General features: G+C 46.1%; 1 protein-coding gene across 11 annotated transcripts in view; it reads left to right on the forward strand.

Moving 5' to 3' along the window:
* diaph2 (diaphanous-related formin 2) overlaps positions 1 to 20,221 on the forward strand; it is a 354,700-nt gene that overhangs the window by 205,352 nt on the left and 129,127 nt on the right. For 10 of the 11 annotated variants that reach the window (XM_081698444.1, XM_081698443.1, XM_081698445.1 and 7 more), the window contains 3 exons: positions 296 to 397; positions 2,475 to 2,714; positions 14,568 to 14,697. In XM_081698444.1, coding sequence (XP_081554570.1) covers positions 296 to 397; positions 2,475 to 2,714; positions 14,568 to 14,697 — 472 coding nt within the window. Of the gene's footprint in view, positions 1 to 295; positions 398 to 2,474; positions 2,715 to 3,889; positions 4,538 to 14,567; positions 14,698 to 20,221 lie in introns of those variants that run through there. The other variant, XM_081698446.1, reaches the window with a different exon arrangement.

Here is a 20,221-nt window from a genome sequence, read left to right on the forward strand (position 1 = left end):
TGGATCCTCCGGATTGTACGCTTTAAGATCCAGCTGCTGGAGGCCTGAGCTGAAGTTTCTCGTTGTGGTTCCGTGAATATCGGACCACCTCGTGGCAGTTGGAGCAGGTTGTGTGTGTCAGGCGTCAGGCATCTGTGTTTTTCAGAGCCTCTCTGGTCTGGCTTTGCTTTGTCTCTTTACTATAGGGCTGTTTGATTGCCTGTGTGCCTTTTGGAAACCGTCTCATTTTGTGTGTGTGTTTGTGTCTGTACCTGCGTGTGTGTGTGTGTGCGCGCGCCTGCATCTATGTCTCCAGAATCTGATCAAGAACCTCCCTGAACAGAAGGAGCTGAGTGCTCTGGCTGAACTGAAGGGCGAGTATGAGGAGCTGTGCGAGTCTGAGCGGTTTGGCATTGTGGTGAGTACCGATTTCCATCCTGCCACTGGCGTTCAAACCCTCCGGGACAGGCAGCTGTCACCGGCATGCCGGGAAAGAAAGCATTTCAATTGCCTATTGATTATGTCCTCCTGTTTTCCTCGGGCCCTTTCTCTCCATGACCCTCACCTTTTGATTCTGCTCTCCTCTGCTTCTCCCGTTTCTCACTCTGTCTCACTCCGGCGCGCATGCCTTCGTACATCCCTCTTCCTTTCCTTTTCAGTCTGCTTCGCTCTCTTTCTCGTTCTCTCTCCCTGTGACACTACACCCAATCGCGAAGGATTCCGATGGGGAGGCTAGGAAGACTAGGAAATTAAGAATAGAGTTGTGGGTGAGAGAGGGAGGGAGAGAGCGCATAAGTGAACGAAAAAGAGAGAGAGTACACAGGAGAGAAAAGTCTGGGCAGGATCAGTGCTATTCAATATATAAAGAGACACACTAATGTATAATTAAAAGGCCAAGAATATAAAGGGCATTTTTTATGACAAGTCATATCTGGTACACTGACAGAAGCTGTGATTGTGATGAATAATAAAGAAAAAGGCAGGGTTTGATTTTAATCCAGAGTTTGATTAAGTCTCTGTGTTTTTAAAGGGGGCAGCGTCGCTTCGGGTGCCCTGCCACATTAACTATGAGCGTTTCACACGTCCTCCTATTCTCCGTGTATCTGTTGGTACAGTGCAAAGCGCTTGCGTCTGCGCCAGGGACTAGAGCTGTGATTATATAACCTGGCTATTTTAGAACACGGTAACTTCCCTGTAACACGGTAAGGTGCGGGGCACGCACACACCGCCTTGCTCCTCACTGCGCCAAACATATGCCGCCGAACACATCCCGTAGGAGCCGGAGGAGAGGAAGCACCGGCGCGAGCCAAGCAGAGGACAGGGGCGCTTTCTGCCCCGTCGCCTCATGACACATGCGCTCAGTGAGACTGATTCACCGTGGTTACGGAAGCCCCGCCCTCCTCTTCCGTTGTGCCCTGCACTGTTCACTACCTGTGTCTCCCGACGACGTAATGAAGCAAAGCGAGCAATATAGCAGCCGTCTGCAAAGGCACTTCATCATCGGCACCTCAGCCAACTCCCGGGGGAAATAAGTCACGTTCGGCTTTCTTCCCAACAGAGCAGTCTCCAACTCGCACCGACTCATTGTGATTTCCTTTTATAATGTACGGAGTGTGTGTGTGTGTGTGGGGGGGGGGGGGAGCTCAAATTGAAAGAGACAGGCTGAGGATGAGGAGTAGTCGTGCCAGTATGTGGGAGCTGGGCGAGGAGCATCTTTTGAGTTTTGACAGACAAGTTGCACATAAAGATGAGTAAATGTGAGGCGTAATGAAACATCCTGCCTGGCAGCCGTGGATTATGCAGCGACGCGGAGTGGGAGAATCTGAGGTCGACCTCCTCTGCACGCTGCTCTGGCGGTTTGTTCAACTCCAGGTTGTTGTTTCTCTGCTCTCTCTCTCCTTCTCCCTCTCTCCTCCGCTCCTCCGCTATAGACTGTACCTCCCTCCCTTCTTTGTTTACTCAAATGTCATTTCATTTCTCCAACCTCGCAGACCTGGAATAAAAAGTATTGATTGGTTTGATATTACTTTCACACAAATCTGTCTCATAGCCAGTGGTGTCTGCCCTCTGATGCTGCTTCATCTTGCAGATAAATATAATTGCAGGTGAACTGCCCAATTTGGCTTTTCTTTGCTTTTTTTGTGGCATCTCATATGTCTTGTTGGCATATATGAGATGTATTGAGTTTGATACAGTTTAGGTATAATTGCTTTGTTTACTTTCTCTGTTTCGGACTAGGGACAATAGTAAAGTGGACTTCATCACTGTTCTTAATTGCCCAGTTTTCAGTGACAGTCACTTGATGTCAGTGTGTAGCAAGGGAGATCAGTGTCGTTCTCCGTCATATGAACAATGTGGTTCTCCATCATATGAACATGGTCATCCTCCGTCATATGAACAGGCTCATTCTCTGTCATATGAACATTGTGGTTCTCCATCATATGAACAGGGTCATGCTCCGTCATATGAACAGGGTCGTTCTCCATCCTTTGCAGATGAGCTCAGTGAAGCTGCTACGCCCCCGTCTGAACGGCATCCTCTTCAAGCTGACGTTCGAGGAGCAGGTGAACAACATCCGGCCGGACATCATGAACGTCACCTTCGCGTGTGAGGAGGTGAAGAAGAGCGAGGGCTTCACCAAGCTGCTGGAGCTGATCCTGCTGGTGGGGAACTACATGAACGCCGGCTCCAGAAACGCCCAGACCTTCGGCTTCAACATCAGCTTCCTCTGCAAGGTACCTTACATTTACATTTACATTTACAGCATTTAGCTAATGTTTTTATCCAAAGCGACTTACAATTATGACTGAGTACAACATTATGACTGAGCAATTGAGGGTTAAGGGCCTTGTTCAGGGGCCCAACAGTGGCAACCTGGTAGTGGTGGGGCTTGAACTAGGAACCTTCTGATTACATGTCAAGTACCTTCACATTCATAGATTCACATCTCCAACATGAAATTCTGGACATTGGTCTCATACACAAACTCAAACACTGTGGCCATGCTGGAGCTTTTTAAAAATGTTTTAAAAATAAATTAAAATGCACTTCAGTTTGATATTTGTGCAAGTTTTAACTCTGCCAAACCCAAACGGGTAATGAGCGTGCTCATAGACCCGTGCAGATTTGGAGCCGAATGGACACGTTCCCCCCGCTTTCCTGTCGTGAGCCACGCCACTGGCCTGGCCTCCAATGCAATATGCTTTTAGCTGATGTCATTGTGCGAGCGCAGGATGGACACCTGGCCATGCGTTTCTCAGACCAGTTTGGGTGGTGCAGCCATTTGGTCCCGCGATGAACGCCAGCTCCCCCGCCCCTGCGTCCTGTCTCAGGCTGCCAGGGCTGCACCACCTTTCTTGGTTAGATCTTTGTGCTGGCATTGTCTTCTACTCCGAGGGGTCCCACCTGCCGCTGGGAAACAGGTGTTGCAGCTACAGGGGTGTAAACTGGAGCCAGTTGTGTTGTAGTTGAGCTTGATGTTTCTCAACTTGGAAAGTAATCTTAAATTCTGAGGTGATTTCCTATACTCACAGGTAATGTGAGATTTAAGCAAAGATTTTGATATGGCTCAATAAAACACCCTCTCTACAGTTTTGTTTATGTCCACGTCCCGAGTGTGTACTAGATTACACTGGATAAGGAAAAAAAAAACTATGTTAAACATTTGGATAGAGAAATATTTAACTATTCATTTATTTAACTGTTCACCAGAATCTTTTAAAAATGTATCTGTAATGTTAAAATGTATGCATATTGTTGTCCACCTACAGCAGAACTTGTTGCATAATGCATTGTTCGTTAGCTTACGAAGCGGTCCAAAGGCCACACGATGTACAGTTCACATTGTTTAAATAGTGGACACCAGAGTCGAGATGTTTTTAAAGCAGTGTGATCTTCTTTTCTGACACAGAAGAGGCTTGGCCCCCGCCCTCTGGCCTAGCCGTGAGCCGCCAGGCTGAGTGGGAACGCGAGGTGAGGTGCTGTGGTGTTCGGTGCATTGCTCCTCTGGGCTTTACTCTGATCTCCGGGACTAAATCGTCCCCCATCTGCACACACGCGCTCCCACGCTCCTCATCCTGCAACCATGTCCTCAGGTGCCAGCGGCCTGTCCGTCCGTCCGCGCCCAGAGCGGAGGCACTCTGGCTATGGGTGTCGGAGGAGGGCACATGCAAGTCAGCGTTTTGGCCCGAGCACATTCATTTTCAGAGACATGGCAATATGCACGGAGCACATACAGAGATAACTTGTATTTCCTGTTGGGGCTTTCTGAGATAGCAGACTTACACCGAGACCCTTAAATCGGTTGAATTATATCGGATTGCCTGCAATCCCTAAGGGGTTGATTGGCTCATTATTTTTAGACAAAGGAAAATGGCTACATTCGTACCGGGGTCAATCAAGTAAATGGACCCCTGAGTGGTGGGTCTCAACTAGCTAATGAGCTCATCAGGGAGGAGCAGTCAAGGGCTACACCAGCCTCCCAGAGTCCCGCTCTCAGGCCGGACTCTGGCCCTCGCCTCGGAGAGCCATGGGCAGAATCAGATAGACGTCGCTGACATTGTCTGCGCTTTCAGGAAGAAGAAATAAAATAAAATCCTATTTAAAAAATACAGGTCATCAAGGTTTTCTTTCCCATGGGATGTAGGGGTGTAACTCCCATTGTCAAGTCTGATACCATTTTTGATTGGGAGGTCAAGATTGGATTTTTTGATTTTTCACTTATATACTAAACATATCGGTTCAGATCAGTAGAAGGAAATTATCTTTGTTTGTTTGTTTTATAGTTTAGTTTCTGTTTTAGTATAAAAGTGCAGTTGGGCTATAAAACCAATATAAATTCCTGACCTTAAAACCATATAAATGATTTTACAATATTAGTTAGTTTGCCACTGGACTGTTGCTTTAATATTCAGTCCATTCATTAAGTTCATGTGATTCACAAATCTTTAAGATACCTGTACGTTTTCACACTGCCCTGCCTGTATACCACTATGTGTTTATATACTGTAACAAGAAACAAGTTGATTTATGTCACGCTTAGCCAAGCGGAGAAGGAGAAAGGGCCCTTCTATTGCAAACCTTTCATTTTATCACAAGAAAGAAGTCAAATTGAACCATGTTTAAACTCGCATACAGGGCCCAAGTAAAATGGACTGCATATGTGTTTGCCTTTCTACCTAAAAGGGAAAAAAATAAACCATTACACGAGACATAGGTGAGACAGTTGATTATGTGGAGGTAGAGTTCTGTCCTTGAACTGCATTCATTATGAAAAACATTTCCAGCAGTTGCAACATTTAAGAAGGTTAGGGAGGCTGTGGACAATCTCAACCTTGGCCTTTTTTTTTTTTTTTTTTAACTAATTGCGTGCATTGATGCTGCTCGAGGTAAGGCCCAGCAGCGATGCTTCCATTTGTGCACACGTCGCGCAGAGACGTCGAGGCAGGACTTCACCTCGCGACTCCACCTCTGGATGGGCGTAGCGCGCCTGCTCCACTTTCCGCACGGTTCTCGAGTGAAGAGCTGTTTTCATCTGTGACGATTTGCCAGTGTTCTTCCCTGGCCTTCAGTTCTCAGAGACACAAAGGGCATCCAGCTTCTTTTAAGCTTCAGTTAACTTTAATCTTAGCATGGGTGAGAGGAAGAAACGTGGGAGAGTGAGAGGGTCAAGAAGAAAGGAAGATGAAATCAGAGAGAGAAAAGAGTGGGAGAGAGAGAGAGAGAGAGAGAGAGAGAGAGAAAGGAAGGAACTTTAGCCCTTCACTGTGGATTCTTACCTCCTTGTCAAAGTAACTTCTGTGGAGGGGATTTGACATCTTTCAGGAAAGGTAGGCCCGGAGGAATGCACACAAAGATTATAGCAACTTCAAATAAAATGAAAACATCCATAGCCATGTGAGGAAGACCCAGACCTTAGCCGGGCTCTGTTCAAAGCCAGTAACATGAAAAGGAACATTACAGATAATGTTCATTAAATCTCGATTTTACCTCCATCCTTTGGGAACTTATACAAGATTTATCCTCCACAACATAACCTGAATGGAATCTGGAGAGGAACCCTGGGAAGTCATTCTTACTTCTGTTCTTGTGTTTTATAGCATTGTTCCTGCGTGTTTTTGTTTGTGGGTGTATTCAAATAATTGGAGCAGGTGTACAAGGTGTTTTGAGAGCTCAAATAACTATGGAGTGCCAGTGTTTGCAGAACAGATTGAGTTTGAATGACATGACCTTCGGTTTCTCAGACGTAAAGTCACTGCACGTAACACCATGTTTCTCCACTGCGTTTCACCAGGTTACATATTCTGCGAGCCACAGCACACTTTCTCGCAGATGGCGTGATAGGTGTGTTCGCGACCAGATGAGCACCTGCCCACACCTCCCTCCTCGCGCCCGAACTGCCCCGTTGCCAGCGGTGTAGCCCGGGGCTCTCTGCTTTTCACTTGTCATTCTCAGTAAGCAATTTCTCTTCATGGCTGTCCTAAGAGCTTTGAGATTTTGGCCTGTTGGTTACTACTCCAACCTAGGCTCTCTGCTGTCGGTGGCCAAGACGTTCCAATCGCCAGCCATTTCCCTCTCCTCTCCCGGCTTGCTTGTGCTATGCCCACCGGTGTCGCTAGTCTGAGAGTGAGACCGTCATGGTCTCCTGGATCACTAATGAGCAAACAATGCTTTAAGAAACAGGTTCTTCAAAATGAGAAAGAAGAGGGGAAAAGGTTTAATTGAGAAATCAAGGATGACAGTCCTTTAGGTGGTCTGAGATTTCTTCACTCCCACAGCGACTTATGTCTCTTATTAGCTAATTGTTCTGGTGGATTTATAGCAATATTTCAGACATCTCATTGGAGGCTGTTTTTACTTTGTATAAAGCTTTAGCATGCTTCCATCAATACCGAATGAGATTAAATGATTACATTGAGGTATCCTAACTGCAGTTTTATCCATCCTCCCCTGCAATCTAATTTGAAGTCAATTTCGGTCCTCAAATTGAGTGTAATCCCTGAAGATACCACATATGCTTACATGGTAACACAATGAAGAAATCCGATTTCACACAATTGCTTGATGACAATTGCAGTGGTCCTTAGGAAATATTGGTCATGCAAAGAATCAGAATCATCAGTAACTCCGTAAGGAAAATCCCTGTGCCAGGACTACTGTATAAAACATGATCCCAGATTCCAAAAGAACAAGCCAGCTTTAGAGGGATGACTGCCAACAGCTGTTTGACTTGCTGGATTCTTTTGAGCACGGTGTGATCAGTGGTTGTGGGTGATATGTCTACCCAGTGGGTCACCTGCCTTGCTATACATCGGACTGCGCCTGAAGCAGGGGGCCTATCCGGGGCTGTGGGCGGAGGCCGTCCGACGCGCGGCGCTCTACGCCATACCCGGCTCCGGTCTCCCCCGGCGCTCACCGCGGGAAAGGAGGAGCGACAGAGAGCAGCTCCGCGATGGGGGGGTGAAGAGGAGAACACAGCCTGGGGCAGGCAGAATGGAAGTGTCTCAACTGGAAAATTAGTGGAACATCACAACTTAAAGCAAATTAGATCATTCAGTTCCTAACAAGATTACTTGCGGAGCTGACATAACTGATGCGGATTGTGCCGGAGAGTGCGCTCCACTAATTTGATAGAAATCTCTCTTTCTCTTTGCTGAGCTGGGGAGGATGTGTCACAAGCTGAGTGATGCTTATTGCTTCAGACGCTGCGCTTTCTCCTCATCGAGTTTAGATCCTGAGCCATATGGAAGAGGCAGCTAAAGAGCGGAGCCTGGTCTGGGAGAGGAAGCCCTGCCCTCTGCTCTTTCGGGTCCCGGTGTCAGGCCAGTTTGTGCGCGGTTGGAGTGTTGGCGATGTAGCTGTCTGCCCTGCGACACGTCAAGTTCTATTACGCCAGCAATCTTCACCTCTACGTGCTAATCAGCTTGCGGTCCTGGCCGATGGACTTAATAAGCAGCTAATCACCCCGAGCCATAGGGCTTCACTATTTATGCAACAAGGTCTCCAGTGTATTTTCTTTGTTTCTCTCTGTCTTTTCCTCGCTTTTGCTTGCTTTCTCTTTCTCTCTCTCTGTCCATCTTTCTTCCCGACTCCTTTGTCTCCTGCCAGGCTAGAGAGGCTGGGCATTTCCTCCGGCTCTGGTACATTAGAAGAAAAGTTAGCGAGAGAGTGCATTCTACCCAGACTTCCCCTCTTCCACACATCTGAGCAGAGCTGCCCCCCTCGGGCGCGGGCCGGCCGGCGCTCTCTGATTCGCTGGCTGCTCACCTTCTGCTTTATGCAGTTGTATTGACCGCCCCGCTTGGCTTCTTTTGTTATTCAGATGCTGAATTATACACTCTTGACATGCCAGCTCCTTGGCACGAGAAAAGATGTCTGGACCCCATGATTGCCCTCTTGATTTCTCTCTTTTTAAATATTTTTTTTTTGCTCCCTCTCCACCCCTCATCTACTGGCACACTGTTGATCTTACATAGCAGATGCAAACAACTCGGCACAGCAGCGCCTTAGCATGCGATAATGACAGTTTGGGGTATAACAATAAACAAATTAAAATTTGAAATGCATGAAATTAAATTGTGATTACCCAAAGTGAGCAGATGATTGATCCCCATCTAATGAAAGAGCGAGCGGGAAGAGAGCGCATGGGCGAGCGGTGGCGTGCGTCCGAGGGGAGCGGCACGTCGGAGGCTGCCGGGCGGGGCTGTGTGTGTGTGTGTGTGTGTGTGTGTGTGTGCAGAGAGGAGCTCGGCTGTGGGGTTTTATAACAGGAATATAGCAGGGATGGGCACACCGAGGTGGGCTGTGCTAATTAGCTCTCCCAGCATGCGGCTTGAGCAGCAGTACAGACACAGTGGGGAATGAATATGGTACAAGTTGCCGATGCACTAGAGAGGAGACGCTGGCACACACACACACACACACACGCGCACACACACACACACACACACATATACACATACGCATGCAGTCCTCCTGGCTGGCACACAACACCCCTTTATTCTTTACTCTTCTTCCACCTGTCTTTCTTTCCTCATATAGCACTTCTTGTGAGACCCATTCTGCTTTTTCTGTCTTTCATTAAAGTAAAAAAAGGCTCCAGCCTGAGCTGCAGCTGGCTCGACGGAAGCCGTTGAAGCTCATTGACTGCCTTTATGCACACATTCCCCTGTAGTGACATAGGCCAAAAATCTTACATTTAATTTCTATGTTTTATATGTTTTTATTATTATTATATTTACACTCTGACTGGCAGTGATGGACAGGGTGAAATTGAGTTTACTGAATGAGTCCCTGGTGCGTAGTGGTTAATCTTCATTCACTGCAGACTCTCAGCTGTAGGATATAGTGGGTGTCACAAATGCCACCCAGTAAGATATACATTCCCTCATCTAAACTACTTAAACCTCATCTAGCGAAAACTCACCATCAAGTGAAATACAGGTCCCTTTATTTTAGTGACCATAAAATCTTTACATTCCCATGGAAGGCATATTTGTGACAAGCTAGACAGCATATAATATTTTTGAGAAAAGTGCCCCTAACTGCATATATCTCATAACCTTTATGTCTGTCATGGTGCAGGATGTTTTTATCATCTCCCTCAAAAGACAAGAATGACAACTAAAATACAGATTGAACATGTAACTCATGCTTAGAATGCTGTTTTACGTTCGTTAGTTTTTCTCTTTTTCTCTTTGCTTTCTGTCATTTTTTTATTTGTCTAGTTGCAAGACAACTCCGGCTATTAGAAAATGACCCACTGTGTGCACCATGAAATTGAGACTCGTACCATGTCCCTCGACTGCTCGTGTCAGTTATTACAAGACATGCTGTAGTCATTACATATTCACTTTCATTTGGAAGTTACTTCAGTGTGATTAGCTTTCGAAGTCTGGCAATAATAATGACTGTTTTAATATTTTAACATCACTGGAACACTTAAGATTCCACATGGTTTCAAGGTGCAAAACACTGAGTTCCAGCCACCCAATAAATGTTAATGACCTGGATTATAAATAACTAATTTGATGCCAAAATGAATTTCTTTACAGAGGTTGTTCAGCAGGCTACTAGAAAATAGCTTTTCATATGAAAATATCAACTTCACATGTAGCATTGCACTGTTCATTAATGTGTGGATGTGGTGTGGATATGATGAAATGGGTTTGTAGTCATTTACGTGTTTAAGGACACACACACACACACACATATATATATATATATATGTGTGTGTGTGTGTGTGTGTAAAACTGTTTCATAAATTATTTGCCTTCATTTTAGCGACGTGGACTTTAATAAATGCTTAGTTTTTCCATTGCAAAAGCGGCTGTGAAGGAACGTGTGGCTGATGTGAATATAAATGCTGAAACTTTTCCTTGTTACTGTTCAGAGCTCAGAAACCTTCTGCACCACCGTCCCTATCTTTAAATGTGAGCATCTCCATGATTCAGACACGCGCCATGCACAGGGCTCGTGTTTTCCGCGATAGCCGCGGAAGCGGAGGGGCGGGCTGGTCCGCGGCGGCAGGCGACAGAGCCTTTAAAGTACACAATCCCCCCCCCCCCGGCTCCGCCTCCAGCAGCCTGATTGGTAAACACCCTGTGGCTGAGTAGCTGTGTCGCATTGTTCTGCTTAAATAAAGAGAAGAGCGTCAGGCTTGGGAGGGACCCGGCTTCTACTCCAGAGCTCCAGCCTGGATTCCGAGTCCGCGTTCCAGTGTCGGGAGAACCTGCCATCACGTCCACGTTAACAGCCACGCACGTTTTCACTTAAGATAAACGAGGCGGCTGCGTTTTGGTCCTGCGAGCGCCGTCGGTGCGGGTCAGAGCCGCCCAGATCATGTGCTGTGCAAAATGCCTTGGGCCTGAAGGACCCGCAAGGTTTTGTGAGCTGTGAGCAGAGGAAGAATGACCAAACCTTCTCTGGTCCCTCTGTCCACTTCCTCGTTCCTTCCTATGCCATTCCTGTGTTGCAGTATTGATTTTAGCCAGCCATAGTGCCCAGATGAAAGGGTCAAATGATGAAAATCATCCGATATTTATGGTTTGATTATTATTGGTTGTGGTGGTGATTTTTCCTCAATGGTAAGACTTTGTAAAGTATTGTTGGTACTTTGTCATTTTGTAGACAGCAGCTGAGACGTGTCTCTCTGCCAATGCTACTTTATAGGCAATCTCTCAGGGAGAAATTGGAAGTGATTTATGTAATGGATGCAGGAACACAATGGCATTTTCAAATGAAAACAGTCCACAGGAAATTCCAATAATAATTCACAGATTATTTGTCGGACTGTTTGCCGGGGTTCCGTGGGTGAAGCCACGCGGGCTTTGGAAGTGTGCACAATCACCCTCTCTGATAAATAGATAAATACTACTGAACAGGCTGTAAAGCAACATCTGAATTATGCTTTCTTAATGGATTAATCAATCCCCACTCCTCTACTCAGAGCTCACAGCCATTCATTCTACCTGGAACAATTGCTTTATAATCTCAGGGAGGCTTTCTCACTTTGAAAAGGATACAAAGGCCTCTCTGGGCTAAAAGCTTTATTGATCTTAGGGACCCCTTTGAAAAGGTAATTATGTGTCACGATGAGCTTGGATTAATATATGGCCTTTGTTTGCATATCAGGATGATGGATGAATCCTCGCGCATGCATATCATTCGCAGTAATCCCAGATCATTAAAAACGGCAGACACGGGCTTGTGCAGAGAGGCGCGCAGAAGTGCAGAGATGTCCATCAGCTGCAGGGGAAAGGGAGCTTATCTCAGCACCAGCTTCCTGTTGCATGTTGCACCGTGTTTATTTGCATGCTCCAGTCCAGGGAGCAGGTGGGTTCAGCAGCCAATATTCACAGCGTAGGCTGGCGTGTAATGGTCAGTGCTCAGACACAAAGACCATGGCTCAAGAGCTGAGGAGACAGGATTTGAGAACTCGGGAATGTGTTTGTTTGTTTTTTTGATGTCGTTTTATGTTTTACATAAATTAGTGTAAACCTTGTGTTCTTTGGGTTTTCTTTTCTTTTTTTTCCCCTTTCGTTTCCTAGAAATCTATCTTCTCTCATCTGTTGTTACTGCTGAAAAACGGGGGGGGAAATGGGAGACATTTTGTGCAGTGGGGAAGAGAGCCAGGACTTGTGTGCTTGCCACTGGTTTGTGAAAAGGTTAATATCACATCTGCTGTGCAGTGCAGCTCCAGGCTTCCCTCTGCTTTCTCCAGCCCTGCCAGGAGACACTCACCCAGCATCTCCTCGTCACAGCAACCTTCCCAGAGTGGAGGCTTGACAGCAAGCAATCTGTGTGAGCTGGCGAGAGTGAAGAGGTCACCCAGCCCCGGTGCGCTTCTTAATACCGGCCTACAGCCACTGTCCACAAAAACAAGAGACACGAGGGAGGGGCAGAGGAGGCGAGGGGGAGCGAGGGAGGGAGGAGAAGAGAAGTAGACAGGGAGAGAGAGAGAGGGAGAGAGAGAGAGAGAGAGAGCGAGAGAGAGAGAGAATGATGGAGAAGAAGAGAAGTAGACAGGGAGAGAGAGAGAGAGGGAGAGAATGATGGAGGAGAAGAGAAAGAGAACAACCATGTCTGCTGTCCTCATGATTTTCAGAGGTCTGTTTCTTTTATTTTGAGAGATTTCTATTAAAATAACAAAATATCTGCTTTATGACATGAAAGCGATGACATTTCATTAAGTTCAGCCATTTTAGGCATGTTGTACCTATGCTTAAAAAAAAAACTTGTTTCTGAAGTCAAATTAATCTCAGCCACTCTGACTTCAAAGTCAGTGTGTACTTGTCCATTCAGAACGTTTTTGTCTGAGATGCATTAGCTTAGTGGTCGTGTTACTCTGATGCAGCTAGTTTGCAGTCCAGTGTCATACTTTTGGTTTGTCACTCTCACTCCTGATGTTAGGAATTTAGTTTTAATGTTCAGAACTTATTCATATTTGTTACCAAACTGCATGTAAATTTTAATATACTATATATGTTTAGTAGTATGATTTGGTAAAGACTCATGGACAACAAAACAGCTTAAGGAGTTTTTATATTGATCTTATTAGCTCTGCAATTACCTTGATGGTGTATATTAAATAATTAATAGTGAATAATCAGGCTTAAGATTCCTCCATTTTCCAGACTACCTTACTCCTACACACCTGTTTATCAGTTACTCTTGCAACCACCATAAAGTGATGAGAAGATGTATGATGGGATAGCACATAGATCCAGCTAAACAGATATTGCACAGTTGGCAGGCTTTACCCGCACGCACGCACGCACGCACGCACACACACACACACACACACACACACACACACACATATATATATATATATATATATATATATATATATATATATATATATATATATATATATATATATACACACACACACACACACACACACACACACACACACACACACAGACACAGACACACTTCCTTAATAAACCTCTGATAACAAGAACAGCACAGACACCTTGAATATAGTCAGTATATTATCAAGCCTTTTCAATATAGAAAGAGACAGAGAGCACTAGAAATAAGAATCAGTGTAAGAATGGCTCCAGTGAGCCGAGAGCTTAGGGTGGGGGATTTGGCCTGGCGCTGATCCTCATCCCAGACCTCTCACTGAAAGGTCATGCACAATATGAGAGAGACGCTTGACTGCTTTCTAATGCACATCAACAGACCTCACATTTGGCAGCTAATATGAAACATGCCATATTGCAGATTTGGCTGTTTAATTATTGCTGGGGAACAGTGTGGTGTATCTCACTGCCTCAAGTGCTTTTGTCTACTTGGTAACACACTGCATGGAATGCTCATTAAAGACACCCTCTGGTCAAAATGCGAACTTTTATCTGGTTTTGTGTGACATTTGTAGTTTAGGACACTGGAAAGATATGAAATGCTCTACCTTGCTGAGAGTAATACTGACAACTGTTTTTAACTTTTTCCTTTTTCCTTCTAGAGGCACACAAATTGAATACCTGCTCACATCCGAGTATGGCAGTATTGAGTATTCACTGTCAAAAGTCATATAAATATATGTAATAAATGTGAGGTGATTTATCATTTAACGTATGTGGGTGTTTGTGTGCATTTCCTTCCCAAAACATTACTTGCAGAATATATGCACAAGTACTTACTACCAAAAGCAGACAGTGAGACACAGTAATTCATAGGTTAGTAATGAATTTGTCCGTTGATTGTTGGTGAGGCGTAAACCAACCAAAGAAAACCATACCTATTCCAGTCAAAGTGTTATATCATTTAACATTCCAAACAACGGTGTTACACCCAGATAAATATTCCACACAGTTCCATTAGGAAATTTCACTGGACTTATTTAATCGATCATTTAATTTCATTGTTAAAGCAGTTAACATTTTCTGATAACCTTTACATTGCACAGAACAGCCCTAAAATCTAAATATCTAGGACACCTAAATATACATAATCCTAAGTGACTTTAGAGTTATAGTCGCATAAAATGCTATTGCACGGCTACCGGAACATTAACATCTACTGTAATTAAGTTTTCATCTCCCTCTGCCTCTTTATTACTATTATTTTGTTTATTATAGCTTCGGGATACGAAGTCGATGGACCAGAATACAACACTTCTGCACTTCCTGGCTGAGAAGTGTGAGGAGAAGTATCCCGAGATCCTGAAGTTCCCTGATGAGCTGCAGCATGTAGAGAACGCCAGCAAAAGTGAGTCTCCTCTCATTCTGCCACTCATAATGGCACACAGCTAAACCATCGCCTAAGGCAGCACACACGTCTGTGCATAGATGAGCATTCTACCAGAGAACACCGAGTTTAACAGCAGTTTTAACTTGCACCCTGATCTCAGTATTGCAGAATAGCTAGGTGGCCTTTTTTCAATAAAAAAATAAATAAATAAAAACAATTTAGAAGCTTTGCTGAATTAACCTTTAATTGGTTATTACACTTCCTCTCTGGTCTTTAATAGGGCCTCTACTCCAACACACCTGATTAAGCTCATAAAGAACCTGAAATGTTGAAGCAGGGTAAACTAAAGTGGCGTGTGAGGCTGAAGCTGTTCATACTTGTACTAATCTAAAGATACAAGCTTCAGATAGATGCGGCGCTTCAGATTTGAGGAGGCTTTTGATATTTCCTTTTATTTGCTCTAATTTTATCTAGCCAGATCCCAGAAGACATTGTTTCTTGCAAGGCTTTTAACAAATCCTTTATTGGTTTTCTCAAAACAGCACCTATGAGGCATTTTAACCCTTAATTTAGATAAATTTATCTTATATAGACCAACCCAATAGATTAGACCCACCCATGTGTGGAGACTGTAATTAGAGCTGTTGTATTGATTGAAATAAAACCTGCTAATAGCCAGTAGCCTCTTTTAATCCTGGGTTATGTATAAATCTTCTTTGTTCCAACTCATGTGAACAGGTCTGTTCTATCAGAATGGTATTAAATAGTTTCCAGGGTCAATGCAAGAACTTTAATGAAACACAGGGGAGACCACATGCATTTCAGTATCGCCGACAGGAAAGGTTAACAGTCCAAATGGGAGGGCGGCTTAGTGTGGATGATGACTGCATTTAGTGTTGGAGCCTGTCTTCGGCATTGTGGAGTAGATTCCCATCACGAAGAGCTTCACTGTTGCATCAAGTCCAGTGGGATTTACTGGAATCTGGAAGGATGGGTACTTTTTCTTTTTCATAGAATTCATTTGAAATTGAAAAAGGGAAAAAAAAAAAGCCAGGCCCTATTATGATGTTAGTCTGGGTCTGTATCATTTTCTACAGAGAACAGGTTTGTCTTTCCAGTTATGCTATATTTTGCCCTTTCAATAATCTAATTTCTTTCTAATTCCATTCAATGAATCGTTTGGTTGAACCCCCTTGAGGGTTGTTTAGTTTGTTAGTTACCTAATTGGTTACCCTAATGGAATTTAACCAATTATGTGCTCTACTGAAGGATCCAATCACTGTTGAAGTGGACTGATGGATGGGAGTATGCTCGAAGTGTGAATGGTTTGAAGAGAGTCATTTCAGGGGCAATCAATTGTTTGTACATGGCCATCATTTAATTACATGTGACAGATAAGCAGTTGCTTGATTCATTCCATTATGGTGAATGCCACTGCAGGTCACATGATCAGCACTCGAATCGGTTGTATTTAGAAATGACAGGTCACTGAGAATCACTATAGATGAAGCAGAGATGAAGAATGCAGAAACAGCTTTGTGGTATGAAATTATAATGCTTCCCACATGTTGACAGAGCTAAGCTACCTGTTTGGAGTTTTGGTGTTTCACCTTCAAGACATTTGTGTCAAAATCTTTTTAAAGATTTCCTTATATATATTTAATCTGCCTTTCTCTGAAGCAAAGAAAAGTTACAGGAGTCCACAACTTTTCAATAAAGCAAAAGTTTGTATTATACAACAGAGCATTCTGCTTGTGCCATTTCCTCGATCCGAACTCTATCGTAGAGAAGGTTGTGTAGGGGCACCGTTGATTTAACAACCTCTGTCTGCAGAACTTATACTGACGTTTGTGCTCCCGTCAGGTACATCAATAAGAGAATGGCTTCCCTTATCCCTGAGAGCCATGTAACTGTCATCTCTTTCCATCACGACCTGTCCCCTCATCGCTTTATTAAGTCCTTCCTCCGCGTTTTCTGCTGTTCCATGACAACTTTCCTCTGCACTGTTCCGAGATCGATTCCCTTTCCAACATTCCTTTTGCTCCCCCTCCCCTTCACTGTACTTTTCCTGTCTACAGGAAGGAATCAAAGTACACTTTTGTCCCGTAAGATCAGCACTTCATCCCGCCTTATCCTGACCTCAGAGCGGGGCTTCGGCCCAGTGGTTACGCGGTTAGCAGCGGGGTGCTGTGGGCCATCTCTCTATCCCACCCCATTCCGTTTTGCCCAAAGTCACGGCTCGCCAGGCTCCGGCCCCTGCAGCAGATCCAGTCTGAGCTGTCCGCGGACGCATGAGCCCTGCGCCAAGCCCCTGCGCCCTGATCACGCTGCCTGCCCGGCCTCATCTTCCCGTGCAAAGCTTTGGCGCGCGAGGCCCTCGAGGACCTTCCGCATCCCTGGCCGGCGGCCCACGGCGGCTGTGCAGCTGGAGGACTGGATTAGCAGATTTCTGCTTGTTGCATCAAGAACTGGCTGAAGGGAAGCAGGGTGGAAGGGTGGGTGGGGAAGAGGGGAGTGATGGAGAGGGCAGGGCGGAGTGGTGGAGGGGAGGGGAAGAGCGGAGGAGGAGAGGGGAGCGGTGGAGGGGACGGGAAGAGCGGAGGAGGAGAGGGGAGTGGTGGAGCGGAGGGGAAGAGTGGAGGAGGAGAGGGGAGTGGTGAGGGGAGGGGGGAGGGGAGTGGTGGAGGGGTGGGGGAGAGGGGAGTGGTGGAGGGGAGGGGAAGAGCGGAGGAGGAGAGGGGAGCGGTGGAGGGGACGGGAAGAGCGGAGGAGGAGAGGGGAGTGGTGGAGCGGAGGGGAAGAGTGGAGGAGGAGAGGGGAGGGGAGGGGGGAGGGGAGTGACAAGGAACCATGTTTGAGGTGCAAGTTCACATTGAATAGTCACATGTAGGAAGGCTGGAGCTGACACTCTTAATATAACTGGCTGAAAAGTGCAATCAGTTCTGCTTGATTTCCCTGAAAATGTCCTCCGTTGATTGCTGCAGAATGGCCATCAGCCGCTAACCACAGAATCTTCAATCTCTCTCTCTCTCTCTCTCTCTCTCTCTCTCTCTCTCTCTCTCTCTCTCTCTCTCTCTCTCTCTCTCTCTCTCACACACACACACACTCACTCACACACACACACACACACACACACACACACACACACACACACACACACACACACACAGAGTGGGAGAGACAGACCAGCAGAGAGAGAGGGAAAGAGCCGTATAAAGGAAGACAAGCTTTGCTTTTGTCTGTTTTATTATGGACTGACCTCTCCTTTAATCACATTACACTGTACCTCACCCCCGTTAGCCTATGTTAATTGCCCTGTATTACATCCATGCAATGCTAATCCTGTAGAACTGTTATGACATGTCTAAATTGAAAGAGAGCTAATTGTTAATCGATGATTACTAAATCACTGTGCTGTCCTGAGTTGAGATTTGCACTTTGGCATTTGTTAGAATTCATTAATGTGATTCAGTGAGATGCCACCTTAACCCCTCGCAGTTAATTCGATTCCATTTCCATTTCATGTGCCGTGCTTTACTGTATGGAATATACTTAAAGTTCCCAAGAACGAATCACTGATCCCGTCAGATTTGATTTTCATCAGGCGTTTCCTCTTCAGCATGTAAGGAACCCCCACCTGATGTACCGAGAGTGATTTTGGGTCCACCGGGCTATTCAATATTTCATGGATCTCAACGGCGCAATCAATATATGTATGTCGTCTACCACTGCCAGTTGCCACAGGGATGGGGAGATGTCGTACCGGTCCCTTGTTGACTCGTTACTGCTTTTGGATCCACATGGCTGCCTCTCTTAATACCTCGGCGCCGGCAGGGCTGTGGAGGATGCAGCAGGTAGAGGTCAGGGCTGTGGCCGGCCCCCCCCCCGGGCTCAGGTGCTCCCTCTGCACGCAGCCGCGCCCAGCCAGCTCCTTCAAGGTCAGCGTTAATTAGAATGCGCGCGGATCATCCGGAGAGGCCGGGCCAAGAAAGCGTCTCAAGGAGGGGCCGGAGCGACCGTGAAATCGGAGAGGCGTTGCGCTCTCTGTTTATTCAAGCGCTCTTTTCTCCGCTGGACTGCCCTGCTAAGGGTCCCTCCCACCGGCAACCGCGCGGCTGAGGCGACGGCGGCGTTTGCCGTTCTACCTGTTACGGGACGGCGCCCGTCCACCGGTGGGTGTGGCCAGCGGAACCGAGTGGCTTCTGGCTCAAACGTTTTAGCACGTACTGAAGTTTTATTTAGCTGCAGTATAACCAGCGGCCCCCGTCTGTGCTGATGCATTCCAAAGTCCGTTTTTGAAGGCCTCGGGTGCGTGTTCCACACCTGGAGAAGGCTGGAGGAAACCTGCGTAAACCCATGCTGGTCCCTTTCAGAGCTGGGCAGCCTGGCAGAAGCCACGCAATTCATCTGCTCCCTTTCCAGTGTCACTCTGTGCAGCGCCTTGGCTCGGCGCTAGCAGAGCATGTTGGACAGCGCCGCACTCGTGTATGAAGGTTCCTCACTGCTTAACAGGGGCGCAGCGGCAGAATCAATCAAGCCGAGTGGATGCCCCGCATGCAGAAAATGAATCACTTTAATTGTCCAGGTGTGTGGCCCCTGCTGAATTGCCTTTGTCTTTTCTGTAATGCAAATTGCCACGCGTCTTTTAGCGAACGTGTACGGCTGTAATTCGTGATGTCTGACGGGGACGAGAGGAGGCAAGGCCTCCTGGCTTTGGCAGCCAGATGAATAGGTGCAGTTTGCACTGATTATGTTCCATGTTGTAGTGTGCTGAAGCAGAGAGGGTCATAAACACGGTATGGTAATGATTGTTGGATCAGCCCCCTGTGTAAAGCCTCGGCTTTATGACGAGAAAAGAAGCAAGCTTAAATCTGTCTTGAAATCACCATCAAGTGATCCACATTTGTTCTTAGTCGTGTGCGTGTGTGTGTGTGTGTGTGTGTTGGGGGGTGGGGGAGTGTGGCAGAGCAAGTTAATAACAAACAAGCACATTGTTGTTAATTTGGGAAACTTGTAATGACCTCAGAGTCAAGGCGCTAATGAGTAGGTCGTACATTAAAAATCAAAAAGGCCAAGACCAACCTAGCCCAAATGTTGTTGTTCCCCCCAACTGTCACTGTCGCCACCATAAATGAAAATAAAACATTAATTTCAAAGGTGAACTACTGCCTAAGCACTCTAGGCAACAACCTGGGTTTCTGAAGAAAAATACAGTAAAACGCTTTAACGCCCTAAACCAAAACAGGTAGAAAAACAGCAACAACAGAAATAGGACATCCCCCTCATCCCCTTCTTGTGAGGCACAAACAGCATACTTCTTTTCATGGCTTACTCGACAACATCCATCTCAAGTTACAGAATGACTACGTAGGAGTCCTAGTGTTGGCCTGCTTGGTGGGAAGACTCGTGGCACGTGTACGATAGCTAGAACCGCCCCCCTGTAACGTCGTCCCTCCAGGCCTTGTGTAGGTCAGGCGCCCCCTACTCCGCCAGTCGAAGGACTCTGCGTGTTTTCCAGCAATAAGCGTAGACACAAGGACAC

Source organism: Electrophorus electricus, chromosome 16 (genome assembly GCF_041902795.1).
Source record: "Electrophorus electricus isolate QZ-2024a chromosome 16, ASM4190279v1, whole genome shotgun sequence".
In the NCBI taxonomy this organism is placed as follows: domain Eukaryota; kingdom Metazoa; phylum Chordata; class Actinopteri; order Gymnotiformes; family Gymnotidae; genus Electrophorus; species Electrophorus electricus.